We start from the raw sequence: 27,416 nt of genomic DNA, 5'->3' as shown, positions 1-27,416 counted from the left end.
TTTGGCATTTATAGCTGGTGCCTCTGTGTTTGACTGTGTGCTACAAATAATGAACCATTTGCATGTATAAACTTTAGCTTAGTGCCCAGAGCAGCTGCCTTCTCATATTTACACAAAGACTCTGGTTTTGCAGGGGTAAAAATGGGTTTGGGTGGGAAGGAGTTAATTCTGTGGCCTGTCAGTTTAATGGATCACCATGGCAGTGCTTCATGCCTGAGATAACAAAGTCAATTTGCATTATATTTGCTTTAATTACCTCTCGGGATCACTTGGTGTGGGGGAGAAGAGAATTGGAATTGGGTGTCTGACACCTACAAAACCACAGTTGGGGTGGATTCAGAGACTCTATAGGAAAAGTGCAGCGTGTGTGTGCCGAGCCACCAGGGAGCCAATCAAATTCTATCGCGCGGCTGCATATAAATTCTCATTTCGGTCCTCCACGTTCAATGTGTTCCTTATTGAGGTTATCATTAATGGCCTCGCGATTGTATTCAGTGGGTGACTTTCTTTAGAACCCCCCCAGTGTGTACATCCCCCAAATCGCCAGTCAGAATGAAAATGATCCCTGAAGCCAGTTTCATTTACTGCAAGGGTAAAAAAATGCTTCTTCACGATTTTTCTGTGCACCCTACAAGCTGAGGCTAAAGGCACAAGGGGCCTCCATTGACTGTCATACTGTAAACTACTTTAAAGTGCCAGTTGGGACAGCTGGTGGCTTCTGGGGCAGTTGGGGCTCTTCCCATACAAGGCACTAGGATTCCCACCACTGGCTTCAACCATGATTTTTAAGGGGTTGTTCCCCTTTAAAATAACTACTAGTATGATGTAGAGAAGTATATTCTTTGACAATTTACAATTTGTTTTCATTTTTTATTACTTGTGGTGTTTGAGTTATTTATTCAGCAGCTCTCCAGTTTACAGTTTCAGCCATCTGGTTGCTAGGGTCCAAATTACCCTAGCAACCATCCTTGCTTCAAGGAACTTGACCCAAATTGCCCAAGGAGAGAAAATGTGATTCTAAGCAAGTTAATTACACATTTTCTTAGCAATGTCTGGCTATTTATTTTCTCTGCACTGCTGGTTCTGACTATGAAAGGGATAATTATAACATCCGTTGTAAATCCTGGCTGCATTACTGGTATTCTCTGCCTTCGTGTTAACCCTTCTCACTCCTGTTGCCAGGTATTCCTTCCCTGAATTCTGTTTTTGTTTTTAGGACACGGTCCGTACTGAGAGCTACAGGGATTTTATATACCAGAACCCTCACATATTCAAGGACAAGGTAAGATGCTGGCACTGCTAGGACAGTTTGTTTGCGCAGAGGGAAGTGGTGATGTTAGAGCGTGGGGTCATGGAGCGTCTCACAGCAGCAGTCTGACAGCTCTTGATTTAATGTGCTCGAGACCGTTCAGTGCTGCGAGTGTGCCGGGCGCTGATAACGGGCTGTTCCTCACTGCTGCCATTGTTGTGTGCGAGTAATCTCCACTTCATTTACTGATATGACAGTACCAACATAAATCCCTTTTATTTCAGAACACAATGTGTTTTTTTTTTTATAGCAGAACCCTTGCATTGCCAAAGAGCAGCAACAACAAGGATTTTGTAAAATAAAACGGGATTTCTTTGAAGCACTGTATATCAGTTATAGGAATGCATATCAACCAGGGACATAGGGTTTTTTATTAATTGACATACATGTATTTTATTACTTACATTTATCTTGTTGCTAGGGGTTTATCGTCACAGTAACCAGCTTTTGAAATTGAAGTAAAAGATAAGTAGTAGAAGTTACAGTTACTTTGTTTTCTGGTTGCTAGGGTCAGCGACCCAGAAAGCATATGCCATGATAGAATATCCTGACATTATATAGAGAGAGAGAGAGAGATATAGATATAAAGATATAAAGATATAAAGATAGATATATATAGATATATATATATATATAGATATATGTATATAGATATATGTATATGTGTGTGTGTATGTAAAAATATAGCTGTATAGTAACACCGTTCTTTTACAGTTAAACAGAATCCAGGTCTACATTCCAATTCTCTGAGAGATGCTGATTGCCTGTCTTGTTGCTTATCAGTTGCTGCAATTTAATAAAAAATAAACAAGAATATTTCAGCAAAGCAATTTTCTAACATTCTGTCAGTGATGATAAGTGCAGGTGATTGGCTTCGGGAGTGACAGGTGATTGACTGCGGGAGTAACCGGTGATTGGCTGCAAGAGTGACAGGTTATTGGCTGTAGGAGTAGAAAGGAGAACACTCTGCTTCACCCCTTTATTGTATTTTAGTGTTTAAATCCTGAATCCAAAGCACAAGAGAAATCCTCAATTACAGCGGCAAAGTACTCCCAGCTGTACATACTCCCTGCACCCTGATGCAATTGGAGGGAATCATAAAGTGTCACCCAAAATTGAGACCCTTTGCCCTTTTGTTAACTGGTTCCCTTGGCTCATGATTGCCGTGTAGGTTCCATTCTACCCCAGGGAGAGACGGCAGAGCCTATTAAAGGGAAATCAGAATTTAGCTCTCATTAAACTAATACAGGTTATAGGCAATGCAAGTCTCACTGATGTTTTGATGCATCAAGTACAATTGCTGCAGATGCAGCTTTGTGTACTCCGCACTGGAAATCATGTGCTCAACACATCATTACATAGGTAGATATACAGAGAAGGAATGTTCTGGGCACGCAATAAGCTATACCTACCGGTATACCCTCATAAACTGGGCACACAATAAGCTATAACTATACCCTCATACTGTATTGTCTAAGGGAATCAATATGGCACCTCCCTCCTCCAATATGTATAAATACAAATATATAGAGAAGGAATTTTCTGGGCACACAATCTATACCATCATCCTGTACTGTCTAAGGCAGGGATCCCCACCCTTTAGAACTTGTGAGTAACATTCAGAAGTAAAAGGAGTTGGGGAGCAACACTAGCATGAAAAATGTTCTTGGGGTGCCATATAAGTTCTGTGATTGGCCATTTGGTAGCCCCTATGTGGATTGTTAACCTACATTGAGACTCTGTCTGTTTCCAAGCCTGGAATTCACAAATAAGCACCTGCTTTAAGGCCACTGGGAGCAACATCCATTGGTTTGGAGAGCAACATGTTGATCACAAAGGGAATCAACCTCCTACCCAAATGTATAAATACAAATATAGAGAGAAGAAATGTTTTATTCTTATGAGCTTCCTCCGGTTAATGTGTTGCAGACGGTGCTGGACGTGGGCTGTGGGACTGGAATCCTCTCCATGTTTGCAGCCAAGGCAGGAGCTAAGAGAGTGATTGGGGTGGATCAATCAGACATTATCTATCAGGCCATGGACATTGTCCGGTAAGTGCAATTCTCAATACCATTTCAATGTCGATAGATGATTAGAAAAATTTGCAGTTGCTCTTTTTGGTTTTTCAATTATCCGCCTTTCTGTTAACCTGAAATGTACAATTCCATCTGGTTGGGGGTTTGATGGAATTACAAAGCATCTTCCCATCTGCCATTCACACCGCTGTCTGGTTGCTAGGGTAAATGGGTCCTGAGAAAATAAATATTCACTGCAATTCCAAATTGCACAAAAATTCAATCTAAAAGGGATAGATCAGCAGCAAATGATCTTGGCGTTTGACTGCATTACATAGCGTTGCTTTTGCTAACACTTAGGGTTTGGAGCAACTGGGAGTAAGTAGGTGTGTTTCACTCTCTGCTGATGATTTTGTAGTTCACAGTAGCACATACATCACAAGTGATCACTTGACATTATGCCATGCAGCACAGTAGGGAAGATGTCTCTGACTCCCGCAACTCAGCATATTGATTTTACACTGTGGAATATTTTTTTCCCCCTTGAACAGCGAGTGATTCTGTAACCAAATACCCCATAGAGTTTCATTACCCCACAGTTCTTTTTATGAATGGGGAGTCCAGTTTGTGTCTCTTCTCACCCTGAACACCCTTTCATCTCACTGTTACATGGGACAGCCCCTTTCAATTACCCTCCTAATGAGATTCCCGGGGTGCAGTCGATTTCAGAGGAGGGAGATGGGGGGTAGAGGAGAGAGAGCGCGAGAGAGCAGAGGGAAGTGAGAGATAAGGGATTTCCATTGCAGATGCATCGCATGCGGATGAGTAATTATTCTGTCTGCACTGTTCATCATCCTCTCCACAAGGATGCGAAAAGCAGATTTAAACCTCAAAATTACCATTATTTTGTTTATTCACCCAATGCTGGCTTTTTTTTTTATCTATGCAAACATTGGATGTAGGATGTCTGACACAAACGCGTTGGTCGGACACAAAAATGGTAGATTTACAGTCACTGCTGTCATGAATATAAAGAACATTGTATATTTAAGAACTCCAGAAAGTCTCCTTTCCATTTACAGCACTGCTGCCTTAAGGGGCCTGCGCCTGATTTAGCCAGTGGAGCTCTGACCAAGGTGCAACATACAGACCCCTCAATAAAATACATAAATGCCTGAAATCTAAATATTTAATGGGACAGCCAATGGCTGTCTCTTTTGAAGGGGGGCTTATGTAGAAGAAAAGAAATTCCCTGGCACAGCTTGGGTAATGCTGGCAGGGAAAACCTTTGCTAGTTTATTGCAAGGGTTTATATCACAAGAGCTTCTCTTTAAGGCAGTGATCTTGGAGTTCAGACTCTCCAGCTGTTATTAAACTACTACTCCCACCATCCCAGCAGCATTTAACCCTGAGTTTCGAATATGTAATGGTTTCATGATTTTCAGCGCTCCCCTAAACTTGGCTTCCCAGCAGCCACCCACTGAGTATGCGCAGTTGCCTAACAAGATCCAAAATGGGGAGGGCAACTTTGAAGGCCTGGATCATTACTGTTTTAGGGCTGCTGAACCTTTGGGCCGGAACAGTAAGTTTGGTTAATAACATACAGCTTTTCTAGCCATATATATTTTTAGGCTTTATTTCTCCTTTAAATGCAGTAACTGTTCACTTGTGGCCCTGTTGCTGAACATCATTTTTTAGCATGATATTGCTGGCTTGCAGGGGATGCTGGGAGTTTAGATTTCTGATCTTTCTGTTACTATTAGGCTAAATGGGCTGGAAGACACAATATCATTGGTTAAAGGAAGAATAGAAGATGTCGATCTGCCAGTGGAGAAGGTAGACATTATCATTTCAGAATGGATGGTAAGTGCCCTGATCCAATGGTTTTTAGAAGCTGAGATTGCCTGTTTATTCTTAATATCTATTGTTGCACTTTCCCTTTAAACAATGTGGGAATGTTACTGTATTTTGTGATCATGCTGGCGACCCACCGTGCGCTGGGGGGAATGAGAATGAGCCAACAAGTACTTTACAAACCCAACGGAGTTGAGCGGTGGAATTATGTATTTTTTTTTTCACAGCAACTGACAGATTTTATTTCCCCTAAATGTCTGCTTTGAAATTCAGTGTTTGAGTCGGAGACGCAGAGCCATTAATCTTGTTATCGGCCGCATATCTGAATAGGGTATTGTTACCTTCTGTCAGTGCTGCTATTGCTCCGAGTCTCTGGCTGCGCACATTCCAATTTCCCCCCCGTATGTTAACTGGACCACGGCTCTGATCATTGTGAGAGCTTCCTCATGGTGGCTATTCAGCTGAATTGGGCCTGGCGCTTGATGGGATTCAGTAACAGCACATTATGGCTCCTCCGCACATTGAGCAAGGAGAGCCCAGTCTGGTCTCATTCTTTACTCTTTGCAAAAAAAGTTCCAGAACAGAGAAGGAATGTTCTGGGCACACAATAAGCTATGCCCTCATACAGTACTATTTAAAGCAGTCATCCCCAGCCAATGGCTCGTGAGCAACATGTTGCTCCTCAACCCCGTAGATGTTGCTCTCAGTGGCCACAAAGCAGGTGTTTATCATTGAATTCCTGATTTGAAGGAAAATTTTAATTGCATAAAAACCAGGTATACTGCCAAACAAAGCCTCCAGTAGGCACACAGTCCACATAGGAACTACCAAAAATACCCAATCACATCGCTTATTTAATACTTTTTTCATGCTTGTGTTGCTCCCCAATTCTTTTTACATTTGAAGGTAGCTCACAGGTAAAGGTTAGGGACCCCCTGATCTAAGGGCACCTCCCTCCCATATGTTTAAATACAAATATGCAGAGAAGGAATGTTCTGGGCACACAATAAGCTATACCCTCATACTGTACTATCTAAGGGAATCAATATGGTACCTCCCTGCAGTAGATCAGTAGATCTCAAGACACTGTCAACCAGCAGCTTGACTAAACACCCTCCTATTTTATGCTTTTCATTTAGATATGTTCAGATGTTAAGGTTACCCAAGAAATATATTGTTTTTTAAATATAGCAATATACATTTTCCCATAAATCAGTATTTAAATAATATTTTCCATGGAACAGAATGTTAGCAATACTTTTATGGATGTAGATCATAATGGGACAAGATCACTAAAAGTAGACCTTGCATTAGTAAAGTATGGGCACTCCTGGTCTAAGGGAAACAATATGGCACCTCTCTCCCATATGTATAAATACAAATATACAGAGAAGGAATGTTCTGGGCACACAATAAGCTACACCCTCATACTGTACTGTCTAAGGCAGGGGTCAGCAACCTTTACTATCAAAAGAGCCATTTTGCCCCCTCTTCCACTTCTTGCCTGTCACTCCTGGGACGTCTATACAGCCCTCACACCTGCTAGCGGCTTTCTGAGCTAACCGTTAGCTTACGGCAGTCCACATACAAGAAGCCGCCAGCAAGTGCGAGGGCTGTATAGACGACGTGACAGGTAAAGCCGCAAGACCAAGCCACAGCAAGCAGGATGAAGAGCCGCATGAGGCTCCGGAGCCGCTGGTTGCCTACCCCTGGTCTAAGGGAATCAATATGGCACCTCCTAACCATATGTATAAATACAAATATACAGAGAAGGAATGTTCTGGGCACACAATAAGCTATACCCTCATACTGTACTGTCTAAGGCAGTGATCCCCAACCAGTAGCTCGTGAGCAACATGTTGCTCTCCAACCCCTTGGATGTTGCTCCCAGTGGTATCAAATCAGGTGCTTATTTTTGAAATCCTGGTTTGGAGGCAAGTTTTGGTTGTATAAATAAACAGGTGTACTGCCAAAAAGAGCCTCCTGTAGGCTGCCAGTCCATATAGGGGGCTACCAAACAGCCACTCACAGCCCTTATTTGACAGCCCCATACATTTTTTCATGCTTGTGTTGCTCTCTAACTCTTTTTTACATTTAAATGTGGCTCACGAGTAAAAATGGTTGGGGACCCCTGGTCTAAGGGAATCAATATGGCACCTCCTTCCTCCCGCATGTATAAATACAAATATACAGAGAAGGAATGTTCTGGGCACACAAGCTATACCCTCTTACTTTACTGTCTAAGGGAATCAATATGGCACCTCCTCTCATATGTATAAATACAAATATACATGTTCTGGGCACACAACACAATAAGCTATACTCTCATACTGTACTGTCTGAGGGAATCAACATGGCACCTCCCTCCTCCCTTATGTATGAATACATATGCAATACAAATATACAGAGAAGCTATGTTATTGGCACACAATAAGCTATACGCTCATACTGTACTGTCTAAGGGAATCAATATTGTACCTCCCCCATATGTATAAATACAAATATACAGAAGGAATGTTCTGGGCTCAAAATAATGGAATGTTCAATATGTTCTATATTCTATAGCTTCTGTATAGGGGTTAATAACTGGACAAAATGTACTGCCCATAACTGAAAGTGCAGGATATTTTGCCAGGTGCTGTATTTTAAAGCTCATGTTCCCGTATTGCTAACCACAGGTACCTGCAATTGGGATGCAACTGGGCCCTTGTAACTGCCGCCTCCACCAGCAACTGCCATGTTCTTCTATTCATTTCTCACTGAAAGCACATCTGAGGCTTTTATTGCAGGTCTAGCCATGATGTGCAATGCACCGTGTCTGCCCACAGATTGCAGTGCTGCTGGATTGTTTTATTGCTGCTCGGAGAGCAAGGCTGAGGGGAAAGGGCAGAGATGTGTGAGTACAGTTCTGTATAGTACACAAGTCCCGGGGCTGCAGGTGGGCAGTTTTTTTTTTTTTTTTTTTTTTCTTTGGGTGCCACTGCAGATTTCTTTATGCCACCTTCCTGTATTCTTCCATATAATGGATATAGTTACGTTATTTTATTAGATTCACTGTACCACAGTCTTCCCTATACTAAGTATTAAGGTTGATATAGATGAGCATTTAATATAAAGGGTAACTGATCCTGGCATGTGTATTGTGATACAAATGCTCCTATTGCAAAGAAAAGGCTATAACAGTTCAATCAGAATTCCAGCAATTTTATCCCGCTTATGTAACTGATATTGCCGCCATTATTTCTGCCATACGAAAAATGGTGACGGTTGCCATAGAAACATTTTGATCATTCGTACAGCAGTTGGCAAGACTTGCGACAGATCCATGTTTCGTTGGTGGATTCATGGGCAAATTTTGTCTTTTCTTGTGTTCACAGCTTGTTAATGGCGCAGGTTTTTTTCATAATCGGTTTAACCTCGGATTGAACCGCACTGGAGACACCGTTGTGCCCCATGAGAAAAGCAACGTTTCCTTTATTTAGGGATAGAGTTGGGCATCCAACAGCATGCCAAGAAAACAACTCCCGGTATCCCCTTATTAATTGCACCTTGAACCCTTTGTGTTTCTGAGGTGCTGAAAGGGCATATAAACCCAAAAATGACATTTTATCCTAATGATGGAAAATGTCATTGTAAGCAACTTCCCAATATCCAGTTATTCTGCATTCTCACTGGGTGCATTGTTATTGGTCACTTCTATTTACTGCAGTGCCTGCCCCTTTCTGACAGTTCTTACTTTTGACAAAAGTAGCTGACACATCCCAAGCGCATAAAGTACTTTTGGGGTGATCCCAGAGCTTGAAGCTGGTAACTGTCGGCAGTTTAAAAGGTGGCAAAACGCAGTATGCATCGGGCATTAAACCCTGCATGGGTTGAAATGGCCCAAATTGTCCTTTAAATGCCGTCCTTTCCATTTCATTTAATGACAGTGAAATAGGCCACTTAGGAATGCTGCTGACATCTTCATGGCAGCAATCGCCTTTAATTCAGGTAAGAGAACAATAAGCTTCTCTATAGTCAGGGCCCAGAGGATGCTGGGAAATATGTCAGGTGTAACTCACTTAGCAGTTGGCTCCCCCACAGGTAGGGCATTGGCCTGTGAAATTGCATTTGGAAATGCAGTTCTATGAGCTGAGCATTAACTTAAGGACTCAGTAGAGAACTTGTCTTGTTTCAGCGCCAGGTACGGCACATCTACTGGTCTGGGGCAGTATCCCCAATTTAGGTGGCACATTTTAAAAGGGTCATAGAAAGGACAATCTAGTTTGTTCCATACTTGCAGAGAAAGTGAAGGCAAAACAAAATACCAACTAATGAAGCTTTTCAACTAAAATAGAGTTATGCAGTGAGTCCCTGATATACAGCATCAGTATTCTGACTGAACCCGGTGAAACCTTTTTGCACAGAACATTCCTTCTTTGTATATTTGTATTTATACATAGGGGTAGGAGGTACCATATTGATTCTTAGACATTACAGTATGAGGGGTATAGCTTATTGTCTGCCCAGAACATTCCTTCTCTGTATATTTGTATTTATACATATGGGTAGGAGGTGCCATATTGATTTCCTTAGTCATAGGTGTCTCACACAATAAGCTATACTGTACTGTCTAAGCGCCGGAGGGTGCGAAACGCGTAAGGTTGGGCCATGTGGGGTCAGTATGTATCATAATCCTTTTTAAAAAAAATGTGAATAATAAACAATTCTTTTTACTGAAGATGAGTCATGGGACATATATCTTTTGATATAAAAATTTGGTGGGTTGATGGCCTTTTGAACCGGGGGAATGTCCCTTTGACTCTGCCTTAGGCTACTGGACTCCTGATTATAAAATACATAGCTTATTGTGTGCCTCATATATATTTATAGAAATGGTTGGTGTCTGCTATATTGTTTCCCTTACACTCTATGAGAGAGAACTTATTTATCCTACTCAGCTGCCCGACTGCTATGGGCTCTCGTGTCGTTAGCCACCCGACAGTACCTTATACTTTTCAGTAATAAAGGGTAAACATATGGGGTTCTGTATGAATCTTTGAATAATTTGTCAGGCAAGACAAGCAGTATGGCAGCATGATGCAGTCAGCGATCTGGTTACTACTGCTTCTTACAGAGATCAATGGATTCAGGCCTTTGCTGTGATCACTGGCAGTGCAGGTCCCTGTGATCTCCCCCAATCCCAGGAGGCCAGCGCCTCACTTCCCCCCCCGCAGTTGTGATTGAATGAATATGCAGCCCCCAGATTCTCATCTCCTCTGCTTCGCATTCTTATCGCTGAGCTGCGGTATAAGGAGGACAAATCACTGTTGTTATAATAATAAAGAAAACTCCCGGCATTCCTGTAACCAGAACAGATTCTCCCATTAAAGGGAACATTGTGTGCGGGAACAACTCCTGGACAACCTGCACATAAAACAGATTTGTTCTTCTCTTTCCTTTTATCTTGAATTTCTGAGCAACATTTATTTGGGAAATTGCATTTTGAAATATGTCTTTCCTTCTGTGAAACATAAAACCCTCGGCACAAAAGTAAGTGGCTCAGCGGAAAGGGACGCCGCGCTGGCACGGTTTTACCAATCATTCCTGCACTTGCAGAACGATAAAAATTTTATCAGTTTCGTGCAGAGTGAGGCCCTGGTGCCGCCATGTTATTCAAGGGGGGGGGGGGGTAATTGCTTGTTAAAGGCTTGTTAATTCTGCCATTTTTTATGATGGGACACTGCAGCCAATGGGTGGGATACAATATGGCAGCTCCAGGGTTGGACTAGGCCAGCAGGACAACTGGAAAAAACCTGGAGGTCCCCGGATCTCGGCCAAAAAACGTAGTGCACAAGGGCATGTGTGCGGCATGGGGGCCTCCCCTGGACGGCGGTCCCGGGCCCCCCAGTCTGACCCTGGGCAGCTCCCATGCATCTCTATAAACAGAAATGTGCAGATTGAAACAAAACAATTACCTACCCTGGGTATTATAAATATTAATATGGATGATCATACCTCCCAACTGTCCCTTTTTTGGAGGGACAGTCCCTCTTTTGACAGCTCAACCCGCAGTCCCTCATTTGTACTGAAATGTCCCTATTTTCTCTGCACTGAACAGCCAGAAAAAGAAACAAAGTTTCTAACTTAATTGGCTTTTGGCAGAGAGCCCAGAACAGCTAACAAGTGCAAATAAGATACTTTGTAACAATTTTGAGACACAAAAAAACAGTTTAGATAAGGAGAAATATTTTCAAACTTCCATAACTTGCCAAATTTTGTAAAATGAACATGGTAATTAGGGGGTGTGGTCACAGAAAGGGGCGTGGTCACAACATTTTGTTGTGATGCGTGTGAAAAAAACATTTTGTCCCTCTTTTTACTTCCAAAATGTTGGGAGGTATGGATGATGACTTTACCTTTAATCCACACTCCGGGTTGGGGTGAGGCCTGAGAGAAATGCAGCATCGGTTTAACCCACTCTTAGAAACAAATTCTCCCAAGTCTGTAGACTGAAGCTATCTATCAAACTGGGCAGGCTCCCTTTCTGAGTCTGAAACAGTGACCATTTGTGAGCCAGGGGATTCAGAGCACTTCTGCTGCCATAACCAATCCGATGGCAGTTTAACCAGTTCACTCCCCCCCACCAATATTTCAGCCAGTAAGAAGCCATGACCAATGAGTGTCAGTATGCCACATTGCTGAAAAAACCTTTATGTTTGAATCACGGACAAGGAAATTTTTTATTAAACTCTGCTGCTCATCTGCACTTTCACACATTGATAGTCCCCATGTTGCTGCACAGTGATTACTTTGTGACCATTCCCTGGAATAATGTATTTCCAATACAATATAGTTCTGCATGAAGCTGCCCCAAAATCCATTTTCTCTGTATCGATGTGAACTCGAAGTCTCCGCCAATAACGGAGGGGAGGCGTCTCCATAAGTCTCTAGCACATTCTATGTAGCAACTGCACTGTTTGTTCCAACCACCACTGAAATTTTGTGGGGGCCTAAAAAACTATCTGGGGAGATGGACTTCCTGGGGCCCATAGAATTGCATAGAATCCGTTTAGTTAAAGGGGTGCTGTAACCAGAGTAAAAAAAAAAAAAAGTAATATATTATTAAATCATTTTTAATTATAATTTATTTGGTATCCCAAAGCAAATGAATTGAACCTGGGACCCCCGGCGCTGAAATCCTACAGAAACCATTGTACCAAACCATTTAGGTTTTAGGCATTTATATGTTCTTGTGACATGTGCAGCTTTATGCAGTAACATTGGATCTGCTTTTCCATAATTAATTTTAACTGTGATTTCTGTCCTTTTCCCCCCTACAGGGCTACTTCCTCCTGTTTGAGTCCATGTTGGATTCGGTTATCTGTGCCAGAGATAAGTACCTGAGTGAGGATGGGGCAGGTTAGTACTAATCCCCCGTATCTCCAACTAAAGACTCTTATTTGCAGAGCGAAGGTTCCTCACAGCTCAGATTGCTCCGCTGCAGATGTGTGATGGCCCCATTACTGCTCCCTGTAAGGCATTCACAGCAGTTCCACTGATAGAGATGTAATTGTCTTTTAACTGCTTGAGTGCTGGCGATTGGCTGTGCAGCTCTTCCAGGCTCTTTTCGTCCCTTACCTCTAACTTAGAGACACGCACGTACACACACACACCCCCCACACACACACACACCAAGCTATACTCTCATACTGTACTGTCTAAGGGAATTGACATGGCACGTCCTCCCAAATGTATAAATACAAATATACAGAGAAGGAATGCTCTGGGCTCACAATAAGCTATACCCTCATACTGTACTGTCCAAGGGAATAAATACGGCACCTCCTCCCATATGTAAAAATACAAATATACAGAGAAGGAATGTTCTGGGCACTCAATAAGCTATACCTTCATACTGTACTGTCTACTTTAAGGGAATCAATATGGCACCTCCTCCCATATTTATGAATACAAATATACAAAGAAGGAATGTTCTGGGCACACAATAAGCTATACCTTGTAACATTGTAGCTGAGGTTGAAAGAAAGGAGTACACAGGTCTATCAGGCTCAACCCGCCCCTCAAACGCTTCCAGCCTCCCTATCTTGGGCTGTATATACACAGAAAAACGGATACCAATATAGGCTGACAGTCATTTAGCTTTCCCAGACATTATGTTCATGTCACAGCAGTTATTTTGCTTCTCTCAGCTTTCTGTCACTCACCCCCCCCCCCTCCCCACTGCGGGAGTGAAACACAGGCTGGGCCCCACTGTGCACAAGGTATTTCCATTCTGATTAGCTGCCCCGCAGGCCCCGTGTTATTGCTCTCCACACGTGCTCATAACATACAAGTCCTTATAGATCCCTAATCAATGGGCCCCACAGGCACAGCTCCACTTTCCAAGGTTACTAGCGAGAGCAACTCATGTAGAAACTGCAGATTTTGTTTCACAACCACTTCGCCCTGAAAAAGCCAAAGCTTTAGGCAGCAGTTTTGCAGTTCTCTAATGTGCTTTATCTGCGTTAAATGCACAATATTAAATGGATGGAAAAGGTTTTTTTCCCCCCATTGATTTTTCATTATCCTTTGCACTCCCTTGATTGACTTTAGTACATACAGTGGTGTGAAAAACTATTTGCCCACTTCCTGATTTCTTATTCTTTTGCATGTTTGTCACACTTAAATGTTTCTGCTCATCAAAAACCATTAACTATTAGTTAAAGATAACATAATTGAACACAAAATGCAGTTTTTAAATGAAGGTTTACGTTATTAAGGGAGAAACAAAACTCCAAATCTACATGGGCCTGTGTGAAAAAGTGACTGCCCCCCTTGTTAAAAAATAACTTAACTGTGGTTTATCACACCAGAGTTCAATTTCAAAGGTTATAAAGCCATTTCTAAAGCTTTGGGACTCCAGCGAACCACAGTGAGAGCCATTATCCACAAATGGCAAAAACATGGAACAGTGGTGAACCTTCCCAGGAGTGGCCGGCCGACCAAAATGACCCCAAGAGCGCAGAGACTACTCATCCGAGAGGCCACAAAAGACCCCAGGGCAACATCTAAAGAACTGCAGGCCTCACTTGCCTCAATTAAGGTCAGTGTTCACGACTCCACCATAAGAAAGAGACTGGGCAAAAACGGCCTGCATGGCAGATTTCCAAGGCGCAAACCACTTTTAAGCAAAAAGAACATTAAGGCTCGTCTCAATTTTGCTAAAAAACATCTCAATGATTGCCAAGACTTTTGGGAAAATACCTTGTGGACCGACGAGACAAAAGTTGAACTTTTTGGAAGGTGCGCGTCCCGTTACATCTGGCGTAAAAGTAACACAGCATTTCAGAAAAAGAACATCATACCAACAGTAAAATATGGTGGTGGTAGTGTGATGGTCTGGGGTTGTTTTGCTGCTTCAGGACCTGGAAGACTTGCTGTGATAGATGGAACCATGAATTCTACTGTCTACAAAAAATCCTGAAGGAGAATGTCCGGCCATCTGTTCGTCAACTTAAGCTGAAGCGATCTTGGGTGCTGCAGCAGGACAATGACCCAAAACACACCAGCAAATCCACCTCTGAATGGCTGAAGAAAAACAAAATGAAGACTTTGGAGTGGCCTAGTCAAAGACCTGACCTGAATCCTATTGAGATGTTGTGGCATGACCTTAAAAAGGCGCTTCATGCTAGAAAACCCTCAAATAAAGCTGAATTACAACAATTCTGCAAAGATGAGTGGGCCAAAATTCCTCCAGAGCGCTGTAAAAGACTCGTTGCAAGTTATCGCAAACGCTTAATTGCAGTTATTGCTGCTAAGGGTGGCCCAACCAGTTATTAGGTTCAGGGGGCAATTACTTTTTCACACAGGTTTGGATTTCTTTTCTCCCTAAATAATAAAAACCCTAATTTAAAAACTGCATTTTGTGTTTACTTGTGTTATCTTTGACTAATAGTTAAATGTGTTTGATGATCAGAAACATTTTGTGTGACAAACATGCAAAAGAATAAGAAATCAAGAAGGGGGCAAATAGTTTTTCACACCACTGTATGGACACTCCAGATCCAGTGACGACAGCATGTCTAAATGAAAGAGGGTATATCCAATCTATCTATCCAACCTTTTCTTGGAAAGATTTTATTATTATTGGTTTGTATTTAAAAAAAACAAAAAAACCCTTGCAGTTCAACTTCTCGCCAGATGGGGTGCACAGCTAATATTCCCCATAGGGCTGCAATAGAACAGCGCCATATGCTGAACTGAGGGTAAGGTGCTGGTATTGGTATGCAGGCTTTTTTCTTTTTTTTTTAAAGCTAATTAATCCATTTAGCTATCCGCTATTATGTGGCACTGTGCCGTTACATGGGATGCTGGGAATTGTAGTGCATAAGCGGCTGCAGGGATGTAAGTTGCTGTGTTTCTGCTGAAACCCCCGTCTCTGCATTCACTTGCTGCCTTTACTTGCACTTTTTTCCTAGTGCTCATTGTCTTTGCCTTTTTCTTGCTGTTTTATTTAACAGCCGACATGTCTCAGTGTGGTTATTCCCTTCCCTTCATTTTCTATTGTATGTCCCCCCCCTTCCCCAGCATAATGTTCCATTGCATTTGCTTAATGATTTGTAACGCACACTGATCACTGCGCTCGTCTCACGGCCGAATTCTTTAATGCGCTCACAGGTATGCGGGAACAAGCGGCAGCTGGAATTACATGTGAAATTCAATTAAACAAGTTGAACATTACGCACAGCACCTAATCCTTCATTGTGCAGCTCTGGTAATTGCACCAAGATCAGCTCAAGAGAGGAGCAAATTGTCTCCTAGATACAATACCCTTCTATTAGTTAGCTACAGGGATATAATAAACTGTTATCATTCAAATACTTCTGATTAGTCCAGTTAGGTCATGATCTGTGTCTATTGTGTCTGAATGCTTTGTTATACAGATAGCTAGAATCTCAGCTACCATAAAGCAAGACAGGACTGCTGCTTCCAATGGGGATCAGATATGATCTGTGCAGTCACTGGGACAGAATGCTCTGTTATACAGATCTCAGCCATAAAGCAGGGCAGGACTGCTGCTTACAATTGGGGAGCCTCAGCAATGAGACAAACGTTCTCAATGTCATAAGTACTCTAGAACAGTGCTGTCCAAGTTCTGTGGTACCGAGGGCTAAAATTTTACTGGCCTATGTGGAGGATGGCCGATAATGGAAGTCAATATTGGCCACTCCCCCTTTTAAACCACGCCCACAGTAAACCACACCCATGTTACCACAAGAACTTTTCAGATCATATCCACATTAACGGTGGTAGTACACCAAAAAACCAAATGGTTGGTGCTCACTGCAGGGAAATCCCTCATCACTCATATGTGAAAAATTGAAGTCATGTTAAAAACATACCCTTAAATCCATATGCCTCATCCTCCCCTGTGGATAATACAATAACCACCCAAAACATGATTAAACACCTTAGGGGCCCTTAACAACAATTTCCAAATGCTAACAAACACCAAGAACAAACCCCTAACAGGCTTACATTCCACAGTTAGCATAGGGCAAGCAGAGAATGGTACACACAAGCAGCACTGGGCAAGCAGAGAATGGCACACACAAGCAGCACTGGGCAAACAGAAAATGGCACACCCAAGCAGCACTTGGCAAGCAGAGAATAGCACACACAAGCAGCACTGGGCAAGCAGAGAATCGAACACACAAGCAGCGCTGGGCAAGCAGAGAATGGCACACACAGGGAGGCAGGGCCAGGCCAAGGTATTTTTGCACCCCAGGCAAGGGCTTCAATCAGTGCCCCCCCAACCAGTCCTGCATTACCATTTCCCACCTTACCAGTCATATAGCCCCATGTACCTGTGCCAGCACCTATCCTATTGCCTCCATATGTACCTATGCCAATGGCAGTCAATCCCTCAGATTGCTCCCAGGCCCCAATCTGTACCTGTGCCAGCATAAGCCAAAACATCCATCATATTTTTACCCCCAATCTGTACCTATGCCCGGGCAACCAAAATAACCCATCATATTGCCCCAATTTGTATCTGTTCCAGCAGTAGCCAAAAATCCATCATATTGCCCTCAAACATCTGTGTACCTGTGCCAGCAGCCACCATTTTGCCCCATTTACCTGAACCAGCAGCAGCCAATCCCTTATATTGCCCCCAATCTGTACCTGTGCCAGCATCAGCCAAAAAATACACACTATTGCCTCCATATATGTACTTGTGCCAGCAGCAGCCAAATATCCATCATATCATCTGTTTACCTGTGCAAGTAGCAGCCAAGATATTGCCCACAAATATGTACCTGTGCCAGCAGCTGCCAAAAGGGAGCTGGGGAGTGTTTCTGTCTGGAACAGGGGGTTTATAAACTTGAAAAACTATTAAAGGCCAAGCAAATCAGGGTTTAAAAAAGAAAGAAAGGAAATGCCCCTTAAAAGTGTGCCCTCTCCCATGATTGCGCCCTAGGTGGGCGCCTACTCTGCTTTCCCCTAGATCCGGCCCTGCAGGGAGGGAAGGCAAAACAGAGCAGGAGACAAGGAAAGCTATCATTCTAATATGTACTACATACAGTGACACAGTGCTGGTGCCTCATTAGCATTTTGTATAAGGTGTGAACAGGTAAACAATGTGGGCAGTTTCAGTCTGGGTCTCAGGTGTGAACAGTACAGGCCTTTAGGATGTAAACAATAGAGGTGTCACAAATGTGTACAATGCAGCGGGATCACAGGTGTGAACAATACAGGGGGGAATTTGAGGTTTAAACAATGGAGGGGCCAGTTTATCTCTGTAGTGATACCTTTTAAAATTTACATATGGTAAATAGACACAGCATCTGGGGGGCCACAGAAGTGGGGGCCGTGGGCCGCCAGTTGGACAGCCCTGCTCTAGAATAAAGGGTACATGACTGTTATAGACGGTGTCTGTTATAGCACAACTCCGGCTTCAGGTTGCATACGTCTGATTTCATTTTGAGGTTATCTTCCCCTTTAAACCTTTTTGGTGACCATGAAATCCACACACATTGACTTTTCCAGTGGAAACAACACATAAATAATGTCACATGGTACATTCCACATCCAGAGACTCTTCAGTGGTTGTGCCTCCATCTTTTTTTTTTTTTATGTAATTTCCGCAGTCTGATGTACATAAGTCATTCCCATGGAATTTGTGGCTCTGATCTCCCCTTCACGTGAACTGATATCAGTGACAAATGACTCACGGGCAGTGAGTCAGGATAGACAAAGATGTCAGAGCCTGGATCTTTAAATGGAGAGAATTTTGCCCAATCAGCAATTTCTGCCTCATTCCTACAAGGGGCAATAATAATTAATTGAAAGGAGAGGAATTGGCCTGATGTTGTCATTGAGTCACAGCTGTCCCTCTCGCATAGCCTGCACCCGGGCCCTGTGCTTGGTAGTTCCATTACTGCACTTGGGGGCAGTGGAGTAAGCTACTGGGCCCCGTAACAAATTACACCCCCAACAAATCTAGAGATTGACCTGTTTTACCGATTATTTACAGTAATTGCTCATTAATTAGGTCCTCATAGGGCCCTCTATACCTTTTGGGCCTCCTTGCAGCCTCAGGGTCTGCTTCCTCTTTAGTTACGCCCCTGAATGGGGGTTTGCAAATAGGAGAAAAGTTATTCTGCATATTAAATTGTGATGCTGGGGTACTGCATCCTGATGCAGTTGAACCCATTTAGTTTATTACCGTGCAAGAAATTAGAGGTTCACAACTGAAACCTAAGGGAAAAGTGATTGTCCCTTTAAACCATTGAAGGGTTCCATCCGGCGAGTGGAGTTTATTATACACGCCATTGTCACGATTGTTCTCTCCTCCCCCTGCTCTTTACGAGGGATTATTTGCTGGAATAATCAGCCCATGTTGCACTATAATACGTGCGTTTATGATGCTGAAAATATCATCGCTTGTATCCTGCAGAAAGTGCAAATGATGCCCCCCCCGCTAATGACTTCCACAGTCCCATTGGGACTTCGGGCCTCAGATGCAACGGAATATCATTGTCATGCGTTTAAAGGCTGCAGAATGAGGCTGCGCCAATTGTACCCCCTGCATACGTAGTACAGGCATAGAATCTGTTATCCAGAATACTTGGGGGTTTCCAGTAATTTGAATCTACTAGAAAATCATGTAAACATGAAATAAACCCAATAGGCTGGGTTTTCTTCCAATAAGGATTCATTATATCTTCGTTGGGATCAAGTACAAGCTACTGTTTTATTATTCCTGAGAAAAAGGAAATCATTTTAAAAAATCTGTATTATTTGGGTAAAATAAAGTCTATGGGAGACAGCCTTTCCGTAATTTAGAACTTTCTGGATAACTGGTTTCCAGATAACGGATCCCATACCTATATAGTGCCTTGCTGCATGTCCCCTTGGGCATGTAAAGGAAGTGTTTTACTGTCATTAAGGGGCTGTCGGCATTAGTGAGATGTTTGCAGCAGGAAAAAAAGGAATAAGTGGGTGGAGCTGAAGATGATAATATTGATCAATAAGTGGGTTAAATTGATGCCATTGTGCCTTTTGCCTCTAGTGTACCCCGATGCCTGTACCATAAGCCTGGTTGCGCTGTGCGACGAGACAAGACACACAGGGAAAATTGCATTCTGGGATAACGTGTACGGCTTCAACATGTCCTGTATGAAGAAATCTGTCATTCCCGAAGCCGTCGTGGAAGTCATAAACCCAGAGACACAGATTTCGGAACCTTATACCATAAAGGTAATGGCATTAACACGGGTATAGGCATTGGCCAATAATAATTACGAAGCTGGGGCAGCCAATTGGAACAAGAGGGGTTGCGTCTGGGGTCTTGCTGCTCTTGGCACAGGATTATAAATCCCACTGTAGGGGCAGACTTCAGTGACGTGGGTGCAAAACAGCCATGTCCTTAAAGGGCTTCACCTTTAAATTTAACTTTTAGTATGTTATAGAATGGCTAGTCCTAATCTACTTTTCAATTGGCCTTCATTATTTATCTTCTTATTGAATTATTTACATTCTTCTTTACAGCTTTCAAATGAGGGTCACTGACCCATTTAAACAACAAATGTTTGTACGGCTACAAATTTTTGGTACTTTTTATTAATCTTTCTATTCAGGCCTCTCCTATTCATATTCCAGTCTCTTATTCAAATCAATGCTGGTTGCTAGCAGGCCCGGACTGGTAATCTGTCGGTTCTGGCAAGTGCCAGTGGGGCTGCTATAAGGTGCCATAGAAAGTCAGTATTTAGTGGGCTGGTGGGGGCTGTTTGGGCCTCTTTGTGGGCTGATTGGGCCTCTGTGTACCTGAAATTCCAGTGCCTATTTTAATTCTCAGTCTGGACCTGGTTGCTGAAACTGCAAACTGGAGAGCTGCTAAATAAAAACAAAATAACCCAAGAACCACAAATAATAAAAAATTTAAAACCAATTGCAAATTGTCTCAGAATATCACTCTATACATTATACTAACAGTTAATTGTAACAATCCCTACAATGTCTGCCATAGGGCAGAAGGCAAGTAAAGGGCTCAATTCTTGCTTGTACCATCAGACGCTCCATAATTAGCTCACACATTAGGGGGTGGTAAGGGAAGATACCTATATCCTATAATAACCTGTGTCAATTTAGAAAAGTGCAGGGCAGGGAGCAAGTACAAGTTTGTTTTTTTTTTTGCATTTTGCACCCTGCCCTGCACTTTGTGACCCCTATGGCCTTTGCCAAATTGGCATCACGTTGGTCTGTCTGAAATGAAAAATGAAATACTGTTCTTTTAGAACTGGCAGGAAGCGGTACTGCAAGTGACAAAGGTATCAATACGTTCACAATCTCTTTAATTTTAAAATAAACATGCTCCAGGAATCACCTGAGGGAGCTGTAGTAACCATTTTTGAGAATTAACTTGTAAGATGTATGGGACATCCAAACTTTTACAGTTTGGGGTCCATTTTAGTACTTTTGTGTGTACTGGGAATTGAACCCTGATACTTCAACCATCGACAGTTTCTCTGCATTTCATTTTTTCCCCCCATTAGAATTCAGATCATTGAAACCAGAGACAAACACTGACTATTGATTTCTCTTTCAGTTCCATTATGAAATGTCTGCGGGAAACGGCTGTATTGCTCTGTTGGAAGGGGAGGGGGTGCAGGAAGATTTGAAAAATAATCTATAAAAGTTTTGCCCCTGCAGAACATTTACGAAGTTTTATAAAGTGTTAACTGTTGAGCGACTGACAGATACGAGATATAAAAGTGCAACACTTTACTTTAATAGTCACATTTGACCTATAATAATAGGGATAAATAGTAAGCTTCTAGGGCACCATACCCCAACTGTTAGGTCTCCTCCATAGGTCAGAACCATGCAGATCATTCTGAGTAGACTGTCGGCCAGCAGTGGTCTGAAATGAAAGAGGAGGCTTTCAATAGCCATTCCATTGACGTTTTTAATGAATGTATAATTGGGGAGTTGCTGGGGTTTATATTGCCTTTAAATCTGACCCATACGATGTTTCCTAAAAGCTGGATCATTGAGATTCAGGTCTGTTGGCATCATGAGTTTTGGAATCTCTGGATATTGTATCTATTTTATTTTTCTTTTCCAGAACATCGACTGTCAGACAACAACCATCAAGGATTTAGATTTTGCTTCGGATTTCTCACTGAGCGTAACCAGGGATGCGTCTTGCACGGTAACCACTTAATCTCATTTGGTTTATTGTCAGTTGGGTGTCCTGTCCTTTTCCTGTTCTTTATACCATAGATGATCTTTATATACCGTACAATATTTCTTCTTTGTGTGTTTGTATTTGTTCATATGGGAAGAGGTGCCATATTGATTCCTTTAGAGTCTAAATCTAGTTTTTAGCATAATTAACAATATTGTATAAAGAGAAAGCTTCCTTGTGCCCAGAACATTCCTCTCTCAGGAGGACAGTACAGTATGAGGGTATAGCTTATTGTGTTCCCAGAACATTCCTTCACGGTATATTTGTATTTATACATATGGGAGGAGGGAGGTGCCATACTGATTTCCTTAGACAGTACAGTATGAGTCTATAGCTTATTGTGTGCCCAGAACATCCCTTCTCTGTATATTTGTATTTATACATATAAGTAGGAGCTGCCATATTGTTTCCCTTAGTACATGATTTATATTCGCACATCCCGGTACAAGGGAGGCTGAGATGGGAATGTTCAGAGAGATCAGATTTATTGTTCATTTGCTGTGCAGGGCAGGCAGCGGGAGATGATTTATTAACTGTCAGACGGGCGCTAAACCTCTTTACTCAATCACAGGAAAGGGACATTTTACCAACATCACTTCAATAAAATCCTCATGATAAACGGCAATGAAAAGGCCGGCAGATTTCTATTTATCTTTCACCTTTGCTCTTAAATAAACTGTGCTGCAGCCATGATGCCCTTCGGGGTTATGGACGATGTTGGGAAGCTTCCGATGAACGTTTCTGCATCACCTGCCCCCTGTAATTCTATTCGAGCACATGTCATTGTCATGTCTGTTTGGGATGTGCTGCCTACCTATATGTATAAATAGAAATATACAGAGAAGGAATGTTCTGGGCACACAATAAGCTATACCCTCATACTGTACTGTCTAAAAGGAATCAATATGGCAGCTCCCTCCTGCCATATGTATAAATACAAATGGAAGGAATGTTCTGAGCACAGAACTGTTAATAGAAGGAAGATAAAGGAGAGAAAAGACAAGATTTATGTTCCCTTTAAATACTGTCACATGAGCCTGAGAGACACAGGAACGTTAGCCTGTCTCTGAGGGTTACACTCATTGCAAATTCACGCTTGGATAAACCCCATCAGGAGTACATTACCCTTCCATTTTGTGTGTACAAGTGCTTAATTGTATCCGGCACTGCCCTCCCTGCTGGATCGGGGGCTGCATGGAATGATAAATTGCTTCCCAAGGATGAAACTGATGAGGATAATTTTTAATTTCCCCCAGTGAAATGATAAGTGAGTTCTCTCTCTTTGTCTTTTATTTTCCCTCTTTCCCTGGATATTGTTGCTGGTTTTCCCTTGACTTGTCAGCATTGGGCATGTCTGATTGGTCAGTGTGGCAGCCCTTGTGCTTTGTGCCCGAAAATGTGGCCTTTTGCCTGATCTGACCCTGATTTTGAGTGAATCAGAGGTCAACTCATTTCCCATATGGGAGATCCTTTACTTGCACTGACTTCCAGAATCTGCTCATGTGGGACACATGCTCATTATACAGATGATCCATTTAAAGCAAGATTTATATTAAAGGGGAAATGTTCACTAACGTGCTCTGATAAATGATAGTAGAAACATTATTTGGTATAATGAAAGAAATATAGAGGGAATTTTATGAGTACAATAGTCCTGGTATATCTCCCCTTTAATCTGTACAAGGAGCATCATACAGACAAATAACACTGTTCGCAATACACTTGTATAGAAAGCGAGCAGAGCGCAGGCTGCATATAAATATCCCCCCCGCTGCTGTTCCTTAAGAATAACGGCACAGCCAGGCAGGTGCGGCAGGAGAGAAGATTCTTATCATTAAATTTGAGTTTGATGCAGTCACTTCTCTCCTGCAGCTTCTCCTAACCCAAGGACAAAGCTCTGTTTTACACTTGCCTCTGATCTTCCTTTTCTACTGTAGGAAGAGGGTTGGGGTCCTTTATATAAATCTCTTTTGACTGTTCACCCTGCAGCCTTCTAACTGTTGTTCTACAACTCCCAGCCACACCCCAAATGCTTTTATATACGTAATAATGGGAATGATAAGGCTGTTAAGAAGTCACAAGGCTGCAGGCTGAGTTATACAGGGAACTCTGAGTATCACTCATGTATTATAAGGGATAATGTACCCCCTACTGTAAATGATAAAGATATTATCACCAAACAAAACATCATGTGTATTAGAGGTGTGCGGGTAGAGAAATTCACGACCCACACCTGACGCTAACCCGCCCCCTCCCAACCAGCACCCAGCCTGCCGTTCCCCCTTTTTTTATAGACCCGCCACACGGGGGCAGGCACGAGTATATAAATTTAGGCGCCGGAAGCTGTCGGTTCTAGGTATAGGGACGGATAGAGCAGGAGTAGAGCTCAACCCGCAACCCAAAGATTTTATGCCGGAACGGGTCCGAACTTCCCAGGTGTTGCAGGTTTTAGGCCTGCCTGCCCATCACTACTTTGTATGATTATTGTTGGTTACAATCCCCAGTCAGATGTCGCTCTCCAGTACATATGACTGTTCCATTAAGGGATCTTCCCCATGAAATAAAAAGCAAATTAACTGCTAAGATTTGACAATCAATGTTGATAGGCCCTGATGTTTTTTTTTTTTTTTAATGGTGTTGTGTACGGCACGCATCCCTGACTGGAAATCAATGGAGCAAGTCAGCCATAGCTGAGCCAAGTATTTTCTATTAGTTGTTTTGGGATTGTGTTGTGGTTTAGTGGAAATTGCTAATTTCACTGTCAGGGGTCCACGAGTGAAGATATACAGGGCTCTATTGACTCAATCTCAGTACTGGAAAGGTGCCTTTGAGCAGCACAAGGAGAACAGCTGGTAAACTTTCTCCTGGATTAATTGCAGGGTTTGTACAGTGCTTACATTGAAGGGGGAATGGACCTCGTTCACAGAGAATGCTGTGGCCAAAGAAAGCAATATGGCACCTCCTTGGCATATGTATAATACAAATATACAGAGAAGGAATGTTCTGGGCACACAATAAGCTATACTCATACCATCATAGTCAATATGACATATACAGTATATATACACAAGCAAAATAGGCCTGACAATATTTTTATCAAGTTTATTGTAAAAAGACCTTTCCCTTTGAAATGAAGGAATCAGAAGCAGGAATTTGATTTAGTGCAGTTTCCTTTAGTGGTTTTGCAATTATTTGCAGTTGAGGTGAATAAAAAATATTATTTACCCTTTAACAGTTAATTTGGGTTTACTCCCCATGGTCGGCTGTCTTTGGTCAATGAGCTAAAGATTGAAAGGTCAGAGTTTATTTTATTTAATCTCAGGCAGGTTGCTCATGGGTCGGTGCTCAGGCCTAACTTCTTTGGAGCCACAGAGTTCAGCACCCAGCTGGATTTGACTTTTCCATTCCCCTATCCCTGTGACACATTTTTTTATGAGCTCCTTTTGTGTTTATTGGAAGATACATAATACAGGAATTGCACCCTCGTCCTACAGAGATGAGCTGCTAGATTCATATCATTTCGGGAGGGAAATGTCTCACTCCACTGATTTTACAGTGGCCCTAAAACCTGGTATCGGGGACACGTTAATTTGGCCTTTACAGAGATTTTGACTCTACAAACATTAATGAACAGTTCCCTCTCGCTCTCATCTCTCTTCCCCGTTGGCCAAGATGCTTACAGAATGTAATATGTCCTTAGTACTTTTATATTCACCTCTGTTAATGAGCCATCTGTGTGCCCAGTGCAAATTATTTTTCTTGTTTAAACTGTAAATGTAAAATGCACACGTGGGAGACAGACACAATCCCTTCTTAAGCTGTCCATAGACGCAAAGATCCGATCGCACGATCTGACTTTCCCATATCGCGACCTGCCACCAACCATTCCGATCAAGTAGTAAAAGAACAGATCAGCCGATCTCGATTCGTATGATCAGATCTTTGTGTCTATGGCCAGCTTTAGTGAAATGCTCAATAGATTATCCTATTGTATTGCAGTGTTTAGGCAACTGCATTAGGTCAGTCGGGGAAGATGGAGACAGTAAGGTAAGATGGACAAGCCGGAGACAGTAGGACAAAACAGGTAAGACTAGGACAGTAGAGAAAGGCAGAGATGGTGCAGCAAGACAAGGACAGTAGGGAAACCGAGACAGTAGGGCAAGACAGAGACAGCAGAGCAGGATGGGGGCAGTAGGGCAAGAAGGAGACAGTAGGGTAAGACTAGGACTGTAGAAGAAGGCGGAGATGCTATGGCAAAATAAAGACCGTAGGGCAAGACTAGGATACAAGAGGAAGATGGAGACTGTAGCGCAAGACTGGGACAGTAAGGCAGTAGGACGAGATGGATACAGTAGGGCAAGTAGAGCAAGACTAGGACAGCAGAGGAAGGAGATGGTGGAGCAAGGCAAGGACAGTAGGGAGAGATGGAGACAACAAGACGAGGACGGTTATACAAGATGAGGACAGTGGAACAAATTAAACAAGACGGTAGCGTAAGTAGAGGAAGACTAGGACAGTAGGGGACGATGAAGACGGTAGTTCAAGACGAGGAGAGTAGAACAAATAGAGGAAGTCTAGGACAGTAGAAGTAGTCTGAAGCCACTCCTTTTGATTAGAGGAAAATAACTTACATTTGAAGCAGTGTAGGGGGTTCATCACAGTGAGGACAGTGAGGTTGGGGAATGCACTGCCGGGGAATGATGTGATGCTGATTCTGTTAATGACTTTTAAGAGTGGCTTGGATGATTTCTTGGGCAAGCAGAATATCCAAGGCCATTCTGATACTAAAATCTATAGTTAATGTATGAGTAAATAGTTTATGTGAGTGTATGAAGGAGTCAGTGAGTGTATGTATGGGTGCTGGGTTTCATTTGGAGGGGTTGAACTTGACTTTGGTCTTTTTTCAACCCACTCTTACTATGTAACTATGTAAGATGGAGATGGTGGAGCAAGACAAAGACCGTAGGGAGAGATGGAGAGAGTAGAGCAAGATGAGGACGGTATTACAAGACGAGGACTGTATAACAAGTTGAGTGAGACAGTGGAGATAGAGATGGTGGAGCAAGACAAGGACAGTAGGGATAGACCTAGATGGTAGGGTGAGATGAGGACATTAGAACATGAGGTGGGCGATATCGGGCTGAAGATCGGATCAGAATGGAGGCCATACAGGCAGTCAGATCGCGGGACCGCATCAACGAAAAGTTAAACACCATGAGTTGTCAAGCCACAATTCATAAATAATAGGGCCATATAGGTCTGTTTTACCCTAAAGACTAATCTTCCTCTTTTCCCCTTTTTCCCAGGCACTCGGTGGTTACTTTGACGTTTCCTTTGAGAAGAACTGCCAGAGAGTGGTGAGTAGCTGCGCAAACCAAATTAATTCTAGGGAAGGAACAGTATTTGCAGCCCCGGGGCTATTTTGGGAAGGAAGGCTGCTTTGCTGTTGTAAGCATTTAACATGTATGTATTTTGTTCTTGTCAAATAATGTAGCGTGCTATT

The 27,416-nt window shown here is 42.6% G+C and overlaps 1 protein-coding gene across 2 annotated transcripts in view; it reads left to right on the top strand.

Moving 5' to 3' along the window:
- prmt3.S (protein arginine methyltransferase 3 S homeolog) overlaps nucleotides 1-27,416 on the top strand; it is a 46,952-nt gene that overhangs the window by 9,934 nt on the left and 9,602 nt on the right. For both annotated transcript variants that reach the window (XM_018259782.2, NM_001096891.1), the window contains 7 exon segments: nucleotides 1,217-1,282; nucleotides 3,239-3,360; nucleotides 5,088-5,187; nucleotides 12,501-12,579; nucleotides 19,736-19,923; nucleotides 21,791-21,877; nucleotides 27,220-27,270. In XM_018259782.2, the coding sequence (XP_018115271.1) occupies nucleotides 1,217-1,282; nucleotides 3,239-3,360; nucleotides 5,088-5,187; nucleotides 12,501-12,579; nucleotides 19,736-19,923; nucleotides 21,791-21,877; nucleotides 27,220-27,270 (693 nt within the window).

Source organism: Xenopus laevis, chromosome 4S (genome assembly GCF_017654675.1).
Source record: "Xenopus laevis strain J_2021 chromosome 4S, Xenopus_laevis_v10.1, whole genome shotgun sequence".
NCBI lineage: Eukaryota > Metazoa > Chordata > Amphibia > Anura > Pipidae > Xenopus > Xenopus laevis.
This window is presented reverse-complemented; position numbering and strand designations above follow the sequence as displayed.